This window comes from Giraffa tippelskirchi, chromosome X, assembly GCF_054371585.1.
Source record: "Giraffa tippelskirchi isolate mGirTip1 chromosome X, T2T-mGirTip1v1.2.pri, whole genome shotgun sequence".
Classification (NCBI taxonomy): domain Eukaryota; kingdom Metazoa; phylum Chordata; class Mammalia; order Artiodactyla; family Giraffidae; genus Giraffa; species Giraffa tippelskirchi.
This window is the reverse complement of record NC_137289.1, coordinates 2472810-2490662: the sequence shown is the minus strand read 5'-3', so window position 1 is coordinate 2490662 and position 17853 is coordinate 2472810. Positions and strand designations below refer to the sequence as shown.

Sequence of the window (17853 nt, the reverse complement as noted above, 5' to 3'; positions counted from 1 at the left end):
CAGAGCAGGGGACAGACATAGGCAGTAGACCAGGTCTTTGCACACCCTAAAACTGACTGGGAGCCAGAATCAACAGAAACTGGGAGGGTGGAAAGGTGGGACAGGGATGCCCCCCACACAGGAAAGGGTCAGCCACTGCTGGTGGCTCTTCCCTTCCAGTGGGGGTGAGGGAAGTCTGCTGGGGGGGCCGAGGACTCTCCGGCCAGGGGGTGGGGCTCAGGGACCGGATTGAAGTACAACCCCTGATGCAGTCACCTCCCGTGGCACCAGTGGTCCCTGGCAGATGAACCCCACGCCCAGGCAGTGCTGCCCCAGCCCCGTGGTCTCCCCCGGCTGTACCTTGCCTGTTGACTTGACCCCCTTCTAGACACAGAAGTGGACCAGCAGGCCAGTAGACACAGGGTCACATTCCAGTTGAGGTCCCCCGGTACCTCCGGCCCTCTGGATAGCCTCAAGACATTGTTCTTGGGGAAGGGAAAGCCATGAGAGTTGTGCCAGCAGGAGAGGGCAAGAGACTGGGGGTGTCCTAGGGGGTATTGCCCTTCCCTCGGCCCTTGAGTCCAGCCGGTCCCACCGGTGCTTCTGGGGGTCCTGATGTAAGTCCCCAGCCTGGAGTCCCTGCAGTCTGTGTGCCTGGAGCCCCAGGCGGCCCAGCCCCACGCCATCCCCAGTGAGTCTGACAGCAGTCCCCCCCCCACCCCGCTTCCCTCCCCAGGTGGGCGGGCACAGTATGCTCCGCATCCCTCGTATCATGCCTCCAGGGCCGGGTCACCCCACTCCCATGTGAAGGCACCTTGAAAGCACGCACACAGAGACATATGCCCACGTGAATGCATCCCAACCGTGGCCTCTTTGAAGCACACACACACACACACACACACCCATGTGCACGCCCCTGACCACACGCTCTCTCGTGACCACACATACATGCCCACGCACAAGCACCTCCACACACAGACACACTCACATGCTTATGTCATGAATCTGTGCATATGCTCTCTCTCTGAAACACACCCACGCACACACCTGATGGGCACGCACCTGTGTAAGGGCACTCTCTCGGGCACACACACAGATAAGCACATTCACACGCCTATGTGCATAAATCTGTGCACACGCTCTCTCTTACAAGCACACCCATACACACGCCCATGGGCATGCACCCGCTCATGCGATCATGCACACAGACACACATACAGACATGTGAGCTATGTGCGAGACACCAGAGAGACAGACGAGCGCTGACCCAGGGGTGCCCAACTCCCTTCTGGGAGTCAAGGAAAAGGACCTGCGCTCAGCAGGATGGTCACCTGTGAGCGACGCCAAGCTGTCAGCAGCACAGACTTGAAGGTGCACAGGGACCAGGGCTCACTTGGGGTTTGCAGGCTTGGCGTGGAAACAGTCACGCGCCTTGAGGAGGGCGGCAGCGTCTGTTTGAGCATCGCGCACTGAGGCGCTGCCCCCACACCGAAGGGTGGAGCGCCGCCTAGAGGCCTCACGGCTGAACCGTTTACCAGGTTTCCCGGCCGGAGGCAGGGCTGACTTAAGAGAGCCCAGACCTCGTGGGTATGGGTCTGCGCATGCGCGTTGGGGCTACGTGGTGCGTGAATGCGCGAAGCTTCAGCAGGGCACCCGTTGTCGGTGGGAACCAATCGTGAGGCAGGACCAGGGTGGGTTTGCGCGGGCGCTCTGCTGAGTTGCAGGTCTCACTCCGGGACTGGTATTTGTAGGGACTGTTCAGTCTTTCCCGCCGCGGAGGTGGGGGAGAGGGTTCAAGATGGAGTCCGAGGCACACGGTGGAGGAGCCACAAGGGCAGCCGATGAAGACGCAGTCGCCGTGGCCTCTGCAGCGGGCACGGCAGGTGGTGGCCAAGGCGTGCAGGGTGGTGCTGGTGGCCACGATTGCCCTGGCGACCCAGCTGTCCCTGGTGACGCCGTCAGTCGAGGAGTCCCTGGCGGCTCTGGTGACCAGGCTAATCCCAGAGGCCCCAGCGCTGCAGGAGAGTCGGGTGGTGCAGCCGGTGCCATGCCACAGATCGCGGGGGCACCGCAGGCGCCAGGGCCGGGTGGAGACGCTGCACCCGGAGCCAGAGTTCCGATTAACCGAGCCCTCCAGTGGTATCCTATGCTGGGAGCCCCGGTGGGCTGGGCGGCCGCAGGGGTCGGGGTGTGCGCTAGGGGTAGTTTGGGGGGTTGCAGGTGGCGGGGCCTAAAGCGTGGGAGGAGGGTACTCTGCGGGGCTGGAGGGTATGGGTCAGGGGTGGTCTGGCTGCCAGGGGATGGTGGTGACGGAAAGAAACCTGAAGGGATCCAGAGGGTCGGGCAGTGATAGCCAGGGTATCTGGCGGCGGCCTTGTGGGAGAAGGCGAGTCTCCACGAGCAGGGAGCCTGACGTGCAAGCCACGTGAGTCATGTGGATGGTGCCTTAACCATATCTCCACCAGCAGCCTCAATGTGCTTTTCGCATCGCACGCACAGGCGGACATCGCCCGCCACCTCCTGACTCCACGTACTCAACTGCCAGGGCCGATTCGGAGGGAGCTCAATGTTAACGGCTGCATGTTGGTTCTGTAAGTTCTAAAGGGGGCCGGGGCTGGGGAGGGAGTGGAGGACGGTGGCCAGTCTCGGCCCAGGAGGAGCCATAATGGAGGGTTAAGCCTAGAGGAGAAGTGTGGTGCTCCGGGCTCTGTCGGTGTGCGGGGACAGAGGGAGGACATGCTTCTCTTCCTCCTCCTTGGCAGGAGCTTGAATTTCATTTTCCCTCCCTTTTAGCCGATTGACTGCTGAAGACCCTGGCCTGCTCCGCAGGTCCATCGACTTCTGTGTGGGGCAGCTTTCCGTGGTGATGCAGTCCTTGCAGCACTTTGTGCCCCCTCCTCCTGCTAAGCCTCAGCAGAGAAGAGGGGCTTAAACCTAGCCTATGTGCCCTAGCCTCAAGTGTCCTTCCCCAGGGCATTGCTTTCTGAATTACTTTGATGGGGCTTCATCTTGTGCCTGTGCTGCTGCTTGGGGGCTCAGGGTCCACATCGTTTGTTTGGTGATTGTTAACTGCAGAAAGTAAAACTGAGCTACTGTGCTGCCTCTGACTTTATTTTTAGAGGGTTCGCTTCCTAATACTGCATTTGTCTTTTAGTTGGAGGAGAGGTTCTGAGATCCAGGTATTCAAGGAGTACAACATAATGGAAGACAATGTAAGAAGTGGGAGAATAAGAAAGTTGTGTACTGCCATTCGGTATTGATTTTGGAATATTTTGTCAGTTTTACAGTTACATTTATATATAAAACACCAGAATGTTGTTGTTGTTGTTGAGTCTTTTGTGTCCAGGTGAGTCTTTGCGATCCCATGGACTGTAGCACACCAGGCTCTGTGTCCCCGCTGTCTCCTGGAATTGGCTCAAATTCATGTCCTTTGAGTCGGTGGTGCTATCTAACCATCTCACCTTCTGTGCTCCCCTTCTCTTTTTGCCTTAAATCTTTCCCAGCATCACAGTCTTTTCCAGTGAGTCAGCTTTTGGCTTCTGCTGACCGAAGTGTTGTCGCTCCGGCTTCAGCACCCGTCCTTCCAATGAATATTCGGGACTGATTTCCTTTAGGATTGATTAGTTTGATCTCCTTGCAGTTCAAGGCACTCTCAAGAGTAACCTTGTATCGTGAAACCTTGCTAAAGTCACGGATTACTTGTAATAGCTCTTTTGTAGATCCCATGGAACTCCCTCTTAGACAAGCGTTTTGTAGGCACATACATGCACATTTATTTCTTCCTTTCCAATTAATGGATTTTAACTGATTTCTGTTAAAATGAGATCTGCCATCACTTTGGCCACCTGATATGAAGATCCAACTCACTGGCAAAGACTCTGATGCTGGGAAATATTGAAGGCAGGAGGAGAAGGGAATGACAGAAGATGAGATGGTTGGATGGCATCACGACACCAGACGTGAGTTTGAGCAAGTTCTGGGAGATGGTGAAGGACAGGGAAGCCTGGCCTGCCGCAGTTCATGGAGTTGAAAATAGACACGACTGAGCAACTGAACACCACCACGCTGATCTCTGTTATAACGGATTTGATTTTCCTGCTTCTTTGCCTCCTGGTAATTTTAGATTGGATGCCAAGCAGTATCAAATTTCCCTTGCATGCTTAATATTTTTCTATGCCTAAACTTTTCTTGAGCTGTATTCTGGAATCCTGTTAAGTTGCTTGGAAACAGTTTGATCCTTTTTGGATCTTACTTATTAAGATTGACTCTGTAGGACCAGAGCGGATCTCGGTGTAGGAGGAACTTAATTAACTGAAATCTTCAATGGCCGAGAAGGCTATAGCTGGAAACAGGGACTCTTTTTAAAAATTTTATTTATGAATTTTTTTTTCTTTTTTTTTTTGGCTGTGCTGCGTCTTGTTAACTGTGTGTAGGTTTTCTGTACTTGCAGCCAGCAGAGGCTACTCTCTAACTGCTGTGCTCAGGCTTCTCATTGCAGAGGTTTCCCTTGTCGAGGAGCACAGACTTTAGACAGTGGTGCGCTCAGTTGTTGCGGCACACGAGCTTAGCTGCCCCAGGCATGTGGGCTATTCCTGGCCCAGGGACTGAACCCATGTGCCCTGGATTGGCAGGCAGAATCTTGACCACTGGACCACCTGGGAAGCCAAACAAGAACCCTTAAGTGGTAGTAAAATCCACCTGGACAGTTGATTGGCACTTTATATTACAAGGAGAAGGACCATCCCTTTCCAGACAGGGCACCCAGAATTGACCCAGAAGTGGCCCATATGGTGGATACAGCAAAGCCTGTGCCATCCGCAGTACTTTTTAAGAGCTGTATAATATTGTATGTTATAATTGTATATTATTGTATATTTAAGAGCTGTATAAAATTGGAGAAGAAAACGGCAACCCACTCCAGTCTTCGTGCCTGGAAAATCCCATGGACAGAGGAGCCTGCTGGGCTACAGTCCATGGGGTCGCAAAGAGTCGGACACGACTGAGTGACTGAGCGTGGACACACTGTTAGATTAAGAAATATTCGTTCCCAGTCTCGTTCCTTTAAACACTGGAAATTGATTATGAATTTGATGCAAAGTCTATACCGCTGTCGAGGACATGGATGGGTTTTGTAATTCAGTGTCCCTTTTCCTTCTCTTGGCACCGGTACGCTGTCACTCTGGAAAACTGCCCCTTTCCTTTTCTCTAGGCCATTGTGACTGTGATAGAGCTGACTTCACATTTGATTCCACGGGTGGGCATGTGGCTCAGGCCTGGCCATTGGAGGACCACATTCCTCCTGCTGTGGTGATATCATCCAACCAGTGACACTTTGATTCTCTAGGGGAGGCAGGCTGGCAAAGGACAGAGGGGGAGTTGGAGCAAGAAGGCAAATCTCCGGGACAAAATGCTGGGCCCAGCCATGCCTGAAGACAGAAACTACCTCTGTATCTGGTAGTTACCCAGACCCAGAAGCTCTCCCTTTGGCTTAAAAACTAAAGTGGCAATTTTGGTCGTTTTCGTTCCACTCATTTTTCACTTGCAATAGCAAGGCTGGACCCTTCGTGAATTGAAGGATCATACTTTTCTTTCTTACGTAACTAATGCGGTCTGAAGACTTGGCCCTTATTTATTACTTCAAGGTAGAAACAGGCCTCTTTTCTTGTTAAGCGATTAGCTGCTTGCTCATCAACTCATATCATGGTTGAAAAAGAGACAAGTCAAAGGAGGAGAGGGACACTGCAAGGGGCAGCTGGTGGAAGGGCATAAGGAGAAGGACCATCCCTTTCCAGACAGGGCACCCAGAATTGACCCAGAAGTGGGCCATATGGTGGATACAGCAAAGCCTGGGCCATCCGCAGTACTTGCAAGAGCTGTCTAATATCCCTCAGAATGTGTAATCCATAGTTATTTTCACCAGTCTCTTGTAACTAGGCCTTTAGGCTGTTTGCAGTTTTTCAGTATTACAAACAATGCTGAAATGGACATCCTGGTACATTTGCTTTTGTGTAACATATTATGTGGACAAGGAAATGGCAAACCACGCCAGTATTCTTGCCTGAGAAATCCCATGGGCAGAGGAGCCTGCTGGGCTACGGTCTGTGGAGTTGCAAGAGTCGGACATGACTGAGTGACCAGACCACTACCACCAGCACACTATGTACAATAATTCTGAGCTAAAACGGAGGGTTGTTGGGTGAAAAAGTAATCTCTTTTTGAAATGTTTTACACATATTCCCAAATATGTTTTATACATATCCCCATGCCCTCCAAAACGGTTGCATCGATTTGACTCGAACCAGTTGGGTATGAAAGTGTCCACTTTTGTCCTGCCTACCCTGAATTTGTCAGCTTGTTGTTTAGTCGCTAAACTGTGCCCAACTCTTTTGCAACCCAATGAACTGTAGCCCACCAGGCTCCTCTGTCTGTGTCCGTGGGGTTTTCCAGGCAAGCATACTGGAGTGGGTTGCCATTTCCTTCTTCAGGGGATCTTCCCGAACCAAGGACTGAACTCACATCTACTGCTTGGCAGGCAGATTATTTTACCACCGAGCCACCTTGGAAGCCCATTTGTCCGCGTAGCATGGCATAACAGAATAATAATAAAATACCACAGACCAGGTGGTTTAAGGGCTTCCCTGGTAGCTCAGCTGGCAAAGAATCCACTGGCAATGCAGGAGACCCCAGTTACACTCCTGGGTTGGGAAGATCCCCTGGAGAAGGGATAGGCTAGCCACTCCAGTATTCTTGGGCTTCCCTAGTGGCTCAGAAGGTCAAGAATCCGCCTGCAATGCAGGAGACCGGGGTTCCATCCCTGGGTTGGAGAGATCCCCTGAAGGAGGGCATGGGAACCCCCCTCCAGTATTCTGGCCTGGACAATACCTGTGGACAGAGGAACCCGGCAGGCCACGGTCCACGGGGTCGCGCAGCGACGGACAGGATTGTGCAAGCAACCACAGCACATTAGGAACAATGTCTGCGAATACGTTTGCCAATGTAGATGAAAATAACAAATTCCTTGAATGACACAAATTCCCAAAACTAACTCAAGAAGGAAGTGGGAAACCTAAATATCCCTAAATCGATCAAAGATACGGAACAGAAAACTCCAGGCCCACGTGACTTAACTAGGGAACGCTATGAAATATTTAAAGGAGAAATATCACCAATCCTATACAAATTCTTTCAGAAAGCAGAGGAGGGGAAACACTTCTCAAATCATTTTCCGAGGCCAGTCTTACAAAACACCAAAGCCATATGATGATATTGCAAGAAAAGAGAACCGCAGGCTAATATCCTTCATTAAGCTAAGCACAAAATATGAAATGTTATCAAATTTAATCCGGCGACATATACAGCCTTATGACCAAACGAGATCTATCCCAAGAATGAAAGATTGGTTATGCATTAAAAAACCCATCAACCAGTGTTATCCATCATATTAAGTACAAAACAGGAGAAAAGCCATACGATCATTTCTCAAGATGCCGAAAAAGCATTTGACAGCGTTCAACCACCGCTATGATAAAAACTGTCGGAAAACTAGGACTACAAACAGACTTTCTTAATCCGATCAAGGTCATCTACAAAACTCCTACAGCTAACATGATAATGCAGGAAAATCGAATCCTTCCACTGGGGGTGGGGGAAGGCTGCTGGCCTGGGATTTGGCGGGCTGCCCAGAGGCCTATCCGGCCAGGGGGTGGAGATCAAGGGGCCCGGATTGAAGTATCTGCCTCCTCCTCGGGCAGTGGCCCGGATCCAGTCACCTCCTGTGGCACCAGCGGTTCCCTGGCATATGCACCCCACGCCCAGGCAGTGCTGCCCCAGCCCCGCCATCACCCCCGGCTGTACCTTGCTTGTTGACTATACCCCCTCCCAGACACAGAAGTAGACCAGCGCCCAGAAGGTCAGCAGACACAGGGTCACCTCCCGGTTGAGGGCCCCTGGCACCTCGAGCCCCAAGACTTGGTTCCTGGGGAGGGAAAGCCCATGAGAGTTGTGTCAGCAGAGGGCCAAGAGACTGGGGGTGTCTTGGGGAACACTGCCCTTCCTGCAGCCCTTTAATCCAGCCAGTACCACCGGTGCTTCTGGGATGCCAGGTGTAAGTCCCCAGCCTGGAGTCCCTGCAGTCTGTGTGCCCGGACCCCCAGGCGGCCCAGCCCCACGCCGTCCCCAGTGAGTCCCACAGAAGTCCCCGCTTCCCTCCCCAGGCGGGCAGGCACAGCCCCCTCTACACCCCTAGTCTCAGGACTCCAGAGCCGGGTCGCCCCACTCCCATGTGAAGGCACCTGTGCAAGCACACACACACGGAGACACCCATGTGCATTAATCTGACCCGTGCTCTTTCACACACACATGCACACTCACACGCCCGCGTGCATGCACCTGACCACATGCTCTCCTGCCCACATACATGCCCACGTGCAGACACCTGCAAAAACAGACACACGCACACGCCTATGCGTGTGAACCTGTGCACGTGCTCTCTCTCAGAAACACACCCATGCACACGCCCATGGGCATGCACCTGCCCACGCACTCACGCACACAGATACATTTGCACTGACGTGACCTACGTGTGGGACACCAGAGGGATAGACCGGCCCTGACCCAGGGGTGCCCGACTCCCTTCCGGAAGTCAATAACAAGGACCTGCGCTCAGCAGGATGGTCACCTGTGAGCGTGGCCAGGTTGGTAGCACTGCAGTCTTGGAGGTGCACAGGGACCAGGACTCACTGGGGTTTGCAGGCTTGGACGGGAAACAGGCACGTGCCCTGAGGAGTGGGGTGGGGTCTGTTTGAGCATGCGCACTGAGGAGCTGCGGACACAATAAAGGGTGGAGTGCTACCCAGCGGCTTCCTGGCTAAGCCGTTTACCAGGTTTCCAGGCCTGAGGCAGGGCTGACTTAGACGGCCCAGACCACGTGGGTGTGTCTGTGCAGGCTCATTGGGGTGACACATCGGGTGAACGCTTGAAGCTTCTGCAGGGAGCGCCTATTGCCGGAGAGCCTGCAGCCACTGTGGGAGCCAACTGTTGGTGGGAACCTATCGGGAGGCAGGACCAGGGTGTGTTTGTGCAGGCGCTCTGCCGATGCTGAGTTGCATGTCGCACTACGGGGATCAGTTCTATAGGGAGGGTTCAGTCTTTCCCAACGCGGAGTGAGGGGGAGAGGGGTTCAAGATGGAGTCCGAGGCACATGGTGGAGGAGCCACGAGGGCAGCCGATGAAGATGCAGGTGCCATGGCCTTTGTAGCGGGCACGGCACGTGTCAGCCGAGGTGTGCTGGGTGATGCTGGTGGCCGCGATGGCCCTGGTGACCCAGCTGGCCCTGGTGACGCTGTCAGTCCTACAGTCCCTGGCGACCCCGGCGACCTGAGTGATCCCAGAGGCCCCAGCGCTGCAGGAGAGTCAGGTGGTGCAGTTGGTGACATTCTGCAGATCCTGGGGTTACCTCAGACACCACAGTTGGGAAGAGACACTGCACCCAGAGCCAGAGTTCTGAGTAACTGACCAGTTCAGTTGTATCCTATTCCAGGAGCCCCAGTGGGCCGGGCGGCCATGGGGTTCCGGGTGTGGGCTAGGGGTGGTTTGGGTGGTTGCAGGCGGCGGGGCCTAAAGTGTAGGAGGAGGATACTCTGGGGGGCTGAAGGGTATGGGTCAGGGGTGGTCTGGCTGCCAGGGCACGGTGGTGAGGAAAAGCAACCTGAAGGGATCCAGAGGGTCGGGGCAGTGATATCCAAAGTGTCCAGCGGCGACCTTGTGGGAGAAGGCGGGTCTCCGTGAGCAGGGAGCTTGACGTACAGGCAAAATGAGAAATGTGGATGGTGCCTTAACCACATCTCCACCAGCATTCTCACCGTACCTTTTGCATCGCTCGCTCAGGCAAAAATCGCCCGCAACTTCCTGTCTCAAAGTACTCCGCTGTGAGCGCCAGTTCAGAAGGAGCTCAATGTTAATGGCTGCTTGTTGGTTCTGTCAGTTCTAAAGGGGGCAGGGGCCCAGGCTGGGGAGGGGGTGGTGGGCAGTGGCCAGGGCCCGTCTTGGCCCGGGAGGAGCCATAATGGAGGGTTAAGCCTAAAGGAGAAATGTGGTGCTCTGGGCTTGTCAGTGTGCGGGGACAGAGGAAGGACATGCTCCACTTCCTCCTTCTTGTCGGGAGCTTGAATTTCATCTTCCCTCCTTATTTTAGCCAATTGAGTGCTGAAGACCATGCCCTGCTCCAGACGTCCATCACCCTCTGTCTGCAGATTTCCCTGGTGATGCGGACCATGCGGCACTATGCGCCCCCCCCCGCCCTTTCTACTAAGCCTCTGCACGAAAGTCAGGGTTAAATCTAGCGCATGTGCCCTAGCCTCAAGTGTCCTTCCCGAGGGCATTGATTTCTGCTTCATCTTGTGCCTGTGCTGCTGCTGGGGGGTTCGGGGTCCACCATACTTTGTTTGGTGATTGTTAACTGCAGAAAATGAAACTGAGCTACTGTGCCCTCTCTGACTAGTTTTAGCTTCTGCACTTCTTAATACTCTATTTGTCTTCTGGTTGGAGGGGAAGTTCTGAGATGCAGATATTCAAGGAGTACAACATAAGTGAAGACAATGTAAGAAGCCGGAGAATAAGACAGTAGTTTACTGCCATTCAGTATTAATTTTGGAGTATTTTCTCATTTTATGAAGTGAAGTGAAGTGAAAGTCGCTCAGTCATGTCTGACTCTTTGCGACCCCATGGACTATACAGTCCACGGAATTTTCCAGGCCTGAATACTGGAGTGGGTAGCCTTTCCCTTCTCCAGGGGATCTTCCCAACCCAGAGATCAAACCCAGGTCTCCCACACTGCAGGCAGATTCTTTAGCAGCTGAACCACAAGGGAGGCCTGTGCCATGGCAATACTGTCTGAAAACGGACGTGATGGACGAACACATGAAAGCACTTGAAAAAACGCTTGGACCATAGGAAGTGCTAGCTATCACTACGGTCAAAGAACACAGCTATGATGTGGACTGGGCAAAAAGGGGACCAGGGTGGGTGGTGTGGCTTGGCCCCTTGCCCTCGACTCCCACCTTAGTCCAGTGAGACCCTTCTGTGGCATACGTTGGAGAAACGAAAGTCGCATTGTGGAACTAGCTTTAGGCCATGAGACGGGAAAGTCGGCATTTGTGTCTCAGTGGCGTCTCTGTGGACACTTGGCGGGCTCCATTCCACGCCATCTGAGCCGGCACTGGAGGGGCCCGTGTGCGCAGGCGCATCGGGGGCACCTGAAAGGAGCGTGGCGTTGTGACAGAGCCGAGTCCCTCCAGCCTCACAGGGTCTCCATAGCAGCCCGTGGGTGGCTGGGCTGTGTGCGCAGGCGCACTTTTGGCGTCCTTGCGCAGAAGGGGAGGGACTTCGTGAGCGGCCCAGTCTCTCCGCCCCTTATTTGGCGTCTGAGGGAGACGCACAGCAGCCATGCAGGCGTCGGGTGGTGGTGCCGGTGGCGCAGAGGGCCGAGATGACCAGCATAGCTCCAGAGCACCTCCTTGCCAGAGTGGTTCAGGCAGCGCTGAAGGTGAGGATCGTCCCCGGGCCCCAGAAGGCGGGGGTGGGCCTGGCAGAGGAAGAGCGGTGATGGAAGACGCTGGAGCTCGTCCCCGGGGTGAGCGGGCACCAGGTGGCCTAGGACCCGCTGGAGATGTAGCACCCTTGGCTGTAAGGCCTAGACGTGGAGAGGCGGTGCTGTATCCTTTTCAGGGAGCCTTTCTGGGCGGGGTCAGTGGTGTGGTGGAGGGAAACATGCCGGCAGCCTGAGGAAGGGATAGAAGGGAGTACGGGGGCGATCTGGGGCAGCAGGACTGGGCAGCCTGGCAGCAAAGGAGGTTGTCAAGGCCTGAGGAGCCTGGAGGGTGGGGAAGATGGACAGAAGGGTTAGGGAGGCAGCTCAGGGTGGTCTCAGGTTGTGGTCAGGAGGATGGGCATCCTGGGGTAAAAGCAGGCCTCTGAGGTGCGAGGAAGCCCGAGATAATCAGCAAATTCTGTAATGGGTGGTGCCTTAACCGTGTCTCTCCCAGCACACTCAGAGTGCCTTTCCAGTCACCCCTGGAGGCAGACATGGCTCGCAGATCTCTGCTCCCAGATGCCCAGCGCCACCAAGGATTGGTTCTGAGGGAATTTGCAGTGAATGGCAGTGACCTGCTTGTGTCAGTTCCAGACGAGTTTGCCTTGGGAAGTGGGGGGTGGCAGGTGCTGTGGTCTGAGCTCCCTCTTAAGCGTGCTATGATGGAGACACTGAGGGGCTTGGTATAAGCAGGGGGGTTGGTACCCTGGACCTACAGGAGCAATCTTCCCTTTAACCTGATTTTCTTTTCCCTGCTTTTAGTACATGGACTGCTGAAGACCTGTGATGACCTGGCTTTCATCCGACTTTCCATGAACCCATTCCTCGATCAGCTTTCCCTGGTGATTCGGAACATTCGGAGCCTTGGGCTCCCACCTCGCTGAGGAAAGGGGCTGAGGCCTAACCTTGTGTCCCCTGCTCGGCGGGGCATAGGGAATTCAAACTAAGAGGCATCGCCACTTTGTTATTTGAGTCTAAGTTTTTGCCTTTACTGGCCTTTGGTCTCTGTTGGTTCACTTGCTTTGTTGCCCTGCTGCTTGAGGAGTGGGGTGCTTCAGTGTTTGTTACAGCAGAAAATAAAGCTGAGTCACTTTTTGTGCCCCAGTTTCTTTTCAGCTAATGCGCTTCTGGATTTTAAAAACATTTTTTATCTTTGTTCTCGTGTTAGAGGGAAGGTACTGAAATTCAGATGTTTGAATTCCAATTACAAGGGAATTGAAAACAATTTCAGAAAATGAAAATCGAGCCCTATGTTCAGCACTAAATACTGTCAACGTTTAAGAATATTTTCTAGGTGTACTTGCACATTAAATACATAACAGCATGTGATGTAGAAGTTATCAAGTTTAGCTTTAATTTTTTTCCTGAATTTTTTTTCATTTAGTATACTAGCTTTTCCACTTTCTAAAATCTCTTCAGAAATGTGTTATTGAATAGATATAAGATGCATGATAATGTAATTATTGGGACTTCCCAGGCAGTCCGGTGGATAAGACTATGCACTTCCAGTGTAAGGGCTGCAGGTTCAGTCCCTGGCAGCAGAACTACGATCCCACATGTCGTGTGGCGTGGCCAAAAAAGTAAAATTGGGTCTTTAAATAAAAACAACAGCAACAATAATAATCTCATTATGGAACATGTAAGTTGTTTCCACGTTTTTCATTACTATGGTTAATGAATTAGTGGAATTTATAAATCTTTCCATTAACGGTTATTTCCTTAAAGTATTACTATATTCCAACAATTAGAAATGCTGACCTAACTGTTTACTTCTCTCTTGCTTTTTTAAAAAATTAATTTATCTTTTTAATTGGAGGCTAATTACTTTACAATATTACAGCGGTTACTGCCATACATTGACATGTCCAGGCTCCCCGCTGGTGTCCTCTTGGCCACAGAGCAGGGGACAGACATAGGCAGTAGACCAGGTCTTTGCACACCCTAAAACTGACTGGGAGCCAGAATCAACAGAAACTGGGAGGGTGGAAAGGTGGGACAGGGATGCCCCCCACACAGGAAAGGGTCAGCCACTGCTGGTGGCTCTTCCCTTCCAGTGGGGGTGAGGGAAGTCTGCTGGGGGGGCCGAGGACTCTCCGGCCAGGGGGTGGGGCTCAGGGACCGGATTGAAGTACAACCCCTGATGCAGTCACCTCCCGTGGCACCAGTGGTCCCTGGCAGATGAACCCCACGCCCAGGCAGTGCTGCCCCAGCCCCGTGGTCTCCCCCGGCTGTACCTTGCCTGTTGACTTGACCCCCTTCTAGACACAGAAGTGGACCAGCAGGCCAGTAGACACAGGGTCACATTCCAGTTGAGGTCCCCCGGTACCTCCGGCCCTCTGGATAGCCTCAAGACATTGTTCTTGGGGAAGGGAAAGCCATGAGAGTTGTGCCAGCAGGAGAGGGCAAGAGACTGGGGGTGTCCTAGGGGGTATTGCCCTTCCCTCGGCCCTTGAGTCCAGCCGGTCCCACCGGTGCTTCTGGGGGTCCTGATGTAAGTCCCCAGCCTGGAGTCCCTGCAGTCTGTGTGCCTGGAGCCCCAGGCGGCCCAGCCCCACGCCATCCCCAGTGAGTCTGACAGCAGTCCCCCCCCCACCCCGCTTCCCTCCCCAGGTGGGCGGGCACAGTATGCTCCGCATCCCTCGTATCATGCCTCCAGGGCCGGGTCACCCCACTCCCATGTGAAGGCACCTTGAAAGCATGCACACAGAGACATATGCCCACGTGAATGCATCCCAACCGTGGCCTCTTTGAAGCACACACACACACACACACACACCCATGTGCACGCCCCTGACCACACGCTCTCTCGTGACCACACATACATGCCCACGCACAAGCACCTCCACACACAGACACACTCACATGCTTATGTCATGAATCTGTGCATATGCTCTCTCTCTGAAACACACCCACGCACACACCTGATGGGCACGCACCTGTGTAAGGGCACTCTCTCGGGCACACACACAGATAAGCACATTCACATGCCTATGTGCATAAATCTGTGCACACGCTCTCTCTTACAAGCACACCCATACACACGCCCATGGGCATGCACCCGCTCATGCGATCATGCACACAGACACACATACAGACATGTGAGCTATGTGCGAGACACCAGAGAGACAGACGAGCGCTGACCCAGGGGTGCCCAACTCCCTTCTGGGAGTCAAGGAAAAGGACCTGCGCTCAGCAGGATGGTCACCTGTGAGCGACGCCAAGCTGTCAGCAGCACAGACTTGAAGGTGCACAGGGACCAGGGCTCACTTGGGGTTTGCAGGCTTGGCGTGGAAACAGTCACGCGCCTTGAGGAGGGCGGCAGCGTCTGTTTGAGCATCGCGCACTGAGGCGCTGCCCCCACACCGAAGGGTGGAGCGCCGCCTAGAGGCCTCACGGCTGAACCGTTTACCAGGTTTCCCGGCCGGAGGCAGGGCTGACTTAAGAGAGCCCAGACCTCGTGGGTATGGGTCTGCGCATGCGCGTTGGGGCTACGTGGTGCGTGAATGCGCGAAGCTTCAGCAGGGCACCCGTTGTCGGTGGGAACCAATCGTGAGGCAGGACCAGGGTGGGTTTGCGCGGGCGCTCTGCTGAGTTGCAGGTCTCACTCCGGGACTGGTATTTGTAGGGACTGTTCAGTCTTTCCCGCCGCGGAGGTGGGGGAGAGGGTTCAAGATGGAGTCCGAGGCACACGGTGGAGGAGCCACAAGGGCAGCCGATGAAGACGCAGTCGCCGTGGCCTCTGCAGCGGGCACGGCAGGTGGTGGCCAAGGCGTGCAGGGTGGTGCTGGTGGCCACGATTGCCCTGGCGACCCAGCTGTCCCTGGTGACGCCGTCAGTCGAGGAGTCCCTGGCGGCTCTGGTGACCAGGCTAATCCCAGAGGCCCCAGCGCTGCAGGAGAGTCGGGTGGTGCAGCCGGTGCCATGCCACAGATCGCGGGGGCACCGCAGGCGCCAGGGCCGGGTGGAGACGCTGCACCCGGAGCCAGAGTTCCGATTAACTGAGCCCTCCAGTGGTATCCTATGCTGGGAGCCCCGGTGGGCTGGGCGGCCGCAGGGGTCGGGGTGTGCGCTAGGGGTAGTTTGGGGGGTTGCAGGTGGCGGGGCCTAAAGCGTGGGAGGAGGGTACTCTGCGGGGCTGGAGGGTATGGGTCAGGGGTGGTCTGGCTGCCAGGGGATGGTGGTGACGGAAAGAAACCTGAAGGGATCCAGAGGGTCGGGCAGTGATAGCCAGGGTATCTGGCGGCGGCCTTGTGGGAGAAGGCGAGTCTCCACGAGCAGGGAGCCTGACGTGCAAGCCACGTGAGTCATGTGGATGGTGCCTTAACCATATCTCCACCAGCAGCCTCAATGTGCTTTTCGCATCGCACGCACAGGCGGACATCGCCCGCCACCTCCTGACTCCACGTACTCAACTGCCAGGGCCGATTCGGAGGGAGCTCAATGTTAACGGCTGCATGTTGGTTCTGTAAGTTCTAAAGGGGGCCGGGGCTGGGGAGGGAGTGGAGGACGGTGGCCAGTCTCGGCCCAGGAGGAGCCATAATGGAGGGTTAAGCCTAGAGGAGAAGTGTGGTGCTCCGGGCTCTGTCGGTGTGCGGGGACAGAGGGAGGACATGCTTCTCTTCCTCCTCCTTGGCAGGAGCTTGAATTTCATTTTCCCTCCCTTTTAGCCGATTGACTGCTGAAGACCCTGGCCTGCTCCGCAGGTCCATCGACTTCTGTGTGGGGCAGCTTTCCGTGGTGATGCAGTCCTTGCAGCACTTTGTGCCCCCTCCTCCTGCTAAGCCTCAGCAGAGAAGAGGGGCTTAAACCTAGCCTATGTGCCCTAGCCTCAAGTGTCCTTCCCCAGGGCATTGCTTTCTGAATTACTTTGATGGGGCTTCATCTTGTGCCTGTGCTGCTGCTTGGGGGCTCAGGGTCCACATCGTTTGTTTGGTGATTGTTAACTGCAGAAAGTAAAACTGAGCTACTGTGCTGCCTCTGACTTTATTTTTAGAGGGTTCGCTTCCTAATACTGCATTTGTCTTTTAGTTGGAGGAGAGGTTCTGAGATCCAGGTATTCAAGGAGTACAACATAATGGAAGACAATGTAAGAAGTGGGAGAATAAGAAAGTTGTGTACTGCCATTCGGTATTGATTTTGGAATATTTTGTCAGTTTTACAGTTACATTTATATATAAAACACCAGAATGTTGTTGTTGTTGTTGAGTCTTTTGTGTCCAGGTGAGTCTTTGCGATCCCATGGACTGTAGCACACCAGGCTCTGTGTCCCCGCTGTCTCCTGGAATTGGCTCAAATTCATGTCCTTTGAGTCGGTGGTGCTATCTAACCATCTCACCTTCTGTGCTCCCCTTCTCTTTTTGCCTTAAATCTTTCCCAGCATCACAGTCTTTTCCAGTGAGTCAGCTTTTGGCTTCTGCTGACCGAAGTGTTGTCGCTCCGGCTTCAGCACCCGTCCTTCCAATGAATATTCGGGACTGATTTCCTTTAGGATTGATTAGTTTGATCTCCTTGCAGTTCAAGGCACTCTCAAGAGTAACCTTGTATCGTGAAACCTTGCTAAAGTCACGGATTACTTGTAATAGCTCTTTTGTAGATCCCATGGAACTCCCTCTTAGACAAGCGTTTTGTAGGCACATACATGCACATTTATTTCTTCCTTTCCAATTAATGGATTTTAACTGATTTCTGTTAAAATGAGATCTCCCATCACTTTGGCCACCTGATATGAAGAGCCAACTCACTGGCAAAGACTCTGATGCTGGGAAATATTGAAGGCAGGAGGAGAAGGGAATGACAGAAGATGAGATGGTTGGATGGCATCACGACACCAGACGTGAGTTTGAGCAAGTTCTGGGAGATGGTGAAGGACAGGGAAGCCTGGCCTGCCGCAGTTCATGGAGTTGAAAATAGACACGACTGAGCAACTGAACACCACCACGCTGATCTCTGTTATAATGGATTTGATTTTCCTGCTTCTTTGCCTCCTGGTAATTTTAGATTGGATGCCAAGCAATATCAAATTTCCCTTGCATGCTTAATATTTTTCTATGCCTAAACTTTTCTTGAGCTGTATTCTGGAATCCTGTTAAGTTGCTTGGAAACAGTTTGATCCTTTTTGGATCTTACTTATTAAGATTGACTCTGTAGGACCAGAGCAGATCTCGGTGTAGGAGGAACTTAATTAACTGAAATCTTCAATGGCCGAGAAGGCTATAGCTGGAAACAGGGACTCTTTTGAAAAATTTTATTTATGAGTTTTTTTTTTTTGGCTGTGCTGCGTCTTGTTA

At 53.6% G+C, this 17853-nt stretch overlaps 1 protein-coding gene and 2 long non-coding RNA genes across 4 annotated transcripts; all 3 read left to right on the top strand.

Annotated features, from left to right (window-relative positions):
• The first annotated feature begins 1589 nt into the window (after nt 1-1589).
• On the top strand, nt 1590-3296 carry LOC145536568 (uncharacterized). 2 transcript variants are annotated; one of them, XM_081566066.1, is made up of 3 exons: nt 1590-2118; nt 2479-2570; nt 2773-3296. In XM_081566066.1, the coding sequence occupies exons 1-2, from the start codon at nt 1821-1823 to the stop codon at nt 2550-2552; spliced, it is 372 nt and encodes a 123-aa protein (XP_081422192.1). In that variant the 5' UTR covers nt 1590-1820; the 3' UTR covers nt 2553-2570; nt 2773-3296. The 2 variants fall into 2 exon arrangements, with proteins under 2 accessions (XP_081422192.1, XP_081422191.1); XM_081566065.1 differs by having other exon boundaries at nt 2445-2570.
• A 7194-nt stretch (nt 3297-10490) lies between these two features.
• Nucleotides 10491-12660, top strand: LOC145536567 (uncharacterized). Its single transcript, XR_014075900.1, has 3 exons — nt 10491-11690; nt 12021-12149; nt 12329-12660. It is a non-coding gene; the product is annotated as an uncharacterized LOC145536567 (long non-coding RNA).
• A 2390-nt stretch (nt 12661-15050) lies between these two features.
• LOC145536566 (uncharacterized) lies at nt 15051-16756 on the top strand. Its single transcript, XR_014075899.1, has 3 exons — nt 15051-15131; nt 15940-16031; nt 16234-16756. It is a non-coding gene; the product is annotated as an uncharacterized LOC145536566 (long non-coding RNA).
• The last annotated feature ends 1097 nt before the right edge of the window (nt 16757-17853 follow it).

Excerpts from the sequence above, each read along its gene's own strand:
- LOC145536568 (XM_081566065.1), top strand. The coding sequence starts at position 1,778 with ATGGAGTCCGAGGCACACGGTGGAGGAGCCACAAGGGCAGCCGATGAA. Across the intron at positions 2,119-2,444 it reads ATTAACCGAGCCCTCCAGTG|CAGCCTCAATGTGCTTTTCG; the intron begins GTATCCTATGCT and ends TATCTCCACCAG. Across the intron at positions 2,571-2,772 it reads AACGGCTGCATGTTGGTTCT|CCGATTGACTGCTGAAGACC; the intron begins GTAAGTTCTAAA and ends CCTCCCTTTTAG.